The 2,333-nt window shown below is 64.8% G+C and overlaps 1 protein-coding gene across 2 annotated transcripts in view; it reads right to left on the reverse strand.

Moving 5' to 3' along the window:
- PTP4A3 (protein tyrosine phosphatase 4A3) overlaps positions 1–2,095 on the reverse strand; it is a 6,449-nt gene extending 4,354 nt beyond the window's left edge. For both annotated transcript variants that reach the window (XM_007464587.1, XM_007464586.1), the window contains exon 1: positions 1,991–2,095. In XM_007464587.1, the coding sequence (XP_007464649.1) occupies positions 1,991–2,095 (105 nt within the window). The remainder of the gene's footprint in view (positions 1–1,990) is intronic.
- Between the last annotated feature and the right edge of the window lie 238 nt (positions 2,096–2,333).

Raw genomic sequence — 2,333 nt, forward strand, 5'->3', positions numbered from 1 at the left:
GGGCTGGGGACCCTGACCGGACAGAAAGGCTTATGCCCAGCGGGAATCACCAGTGGCTCACTGACTTTCGGGCTCAGCGACTTGCCGAGGGTGGGACGGTCTTTCCTGCTGTTCCTGGGGCAACTGTCCCCGGGCCCACCCAGCAGCAGGGAGGGTGTCCCCACCGACCCTGCTTGCCGTCGTGGCTACTCAGCCGGGAGCCAGCTTCCTAGCACTGCCTCCCTCCTCCCGGGTGCTCAGGACCCCAGATCACATCAGCAGTTTCCAGGCAAAGATCCTGGATCCCCAGGCAGGGATAGGACGCCACCAGCCCACACGTGAGCCCCTGCGTGGTCCCTGCTCTGGGCAGCCCTCCCAGCCAGGGTTGCAGGGACAAGTCCAGTCAAGGGGCACAGCCAGACCCCAAACGGGCTTTCAGAGTCTCGGCGGGGCAGGCCTCGGGGCGGGGAGGGCAGGCACCTGCCCAGATGGCACCCAGGAGGGAGCCAGGCCCTGCACACCAGCGGGGGAGCCCCGGGCTGCCAGGAAGAAGGTCACAGCCAGGCGTGGGGATATTTGCATGCTGGGGTGGAGGGCTCCACCCCACGGGGTCCACGTGCCGGATCTGCACCCACCCCGACCGGCTCCCAGCAGCTATTTTAGGAGCAGTGAGGAACCAGCTGCTGGACCTTGCTCATCATGCAACAGGGACACTGGACACAGTGAGGACAGCACAGAGCTATTCTGAGAATGCGGGGAGCAGGGGGCGGTGGTGCAGGGCTCTGAGGCCAAAGGGGTACCTCAGATCCCTCTGTGCCTGCAGCCGAGGGTGCTTCCACCCAGCCCAGGGCTGGGCCCTGACCCTCATCACAGACTGAGCGCTGCCCCCGGTCACACACTGAGCCCTGACCCTGGTCACACTCTAAGCCATGACCCTGGTCACACACTGAGCCCTGCCCCTAGTGACAGACTGAGCTCTGACCCTGCTCCCACACTGAGTCCTGACCCTCCATCACACACTGAGCCCTAATCCTGGTCACACTCAGCCCTGACCCTAATCACAGGCTATACAGGGGAACAGCCCTCCCCTACAGGGTCCCAGCTCAACGTCCAGGGTCCAGGTCCCCCAATGGCAGGGTGCCCACTGCCTCTCTCTACGGAGTTGCTGAAGTCCTCTCGTGCCCGGGCCCCTGTTCAACCATGACAAGCGCTCAAGGGAACTTATCTCATGTTGCAGAGGGGATGGCTGGAGGTCTGAGGCCACAAATGGCCCTGTGGCACACAGCCACAGGCTCTGCAAACAGCAAGGAGCACTACAGAGGCCAGTCTCCTGCAGGGGCCAGGTGGAGAGCTCTGCAGACACACCTGGCCCCATCTGCTGTGGCCACGAGCAGCGCACACCTCAACCTGCTGGCTCCCAGGATCCGGCAGTCACTCTCTCCCGTGGCCGCCTCGGACTCCCACCCAGCCCCTCCTCACACAGATATCTGTGGCCTGAAGCCCCCAGCCGGCCTGTTCCAACCCAAGGACTCCCCCACCGCCGGTGGGCTTCCTGCGGCCTGGGCGGGCCATGCAGCTGGCCTTCGTGCCCTGAAGACCACCTGTGTCCAGGATGTTTAAGCAGCCAGTCCTCACATGGGGAACCCTCCCTCCTCCTTCGCTCAGCCTCCGCACAGAGGCCAAACGGCCAGCAAAGGCTCGGGACTGCGCCGGCCACAGGTGACGTCCCAACGAGGCGAGGCCCGTTTCTCCTCCTTCCTCGGAACCTGCCTCTGTTCGTGCAGCGTGGACTCCTGCTGCCCACTCTGCAGGCCCCAGCGGGCCCAGCGGATACCCCTGCAGTCCTCACACCAGCTCTGCGGGAAGGACACCCTCGGGTGCCCCCCAGGGACCCTGTAACCAGGCTGGCAGCTCTGCTCCCGAGCGCAGCCCCTGGACCGACAGCTTTGCATCTCACTCCACGGCCCTCGGGAGGCCCCCGGCCGCGCGGCCGGGCGTGCTGCACACTCACCGCGATGAAGCTGCCGAGGGTGGCGCTGGTGGGGTTGTGCGTGATGAGGAAACGCATGTGCTTGTAGCTGACCTCCACGGGGGCCGGCCGGTTCATCCGCGCCATGGCGGCACCCCGGAGGCGGGGCGGCGCCTGGGACAGGGCTGCAGGCGGGGCTGGGCACGCGGGTGGGAGAAGGCCCCAGCAGCCCCCCAGAACCCAAGGAGAACGAGATCCCTGTGCTTGTCCAAGAGAAAATGCTTCTTTAAAAACCTGGCCCCCAACACCGCGCACAAATATTGTGCAAATACTTGGGAGGGGGGAGGATGCTGCCCAGATTAACGGGTGGATAATTTAAAAAGAA

This window comes from Lipotes vexillifer, unplaced genomic scaffold (assembly GCF_000442215.2).
Source record: "Lipotes vexillifer unplaced genomic scaffold, Lipotes_vexillifer_v1.1 scaffold394, whole genome shotgun sequence".
Taxonomy (NCBI): domain Eukaryota; kingdom Metazoa; phylum Chordata; class Mammalia; order Artiodactyla; family Lipotidae; genus Lipotes; species Lipotes vexillifer.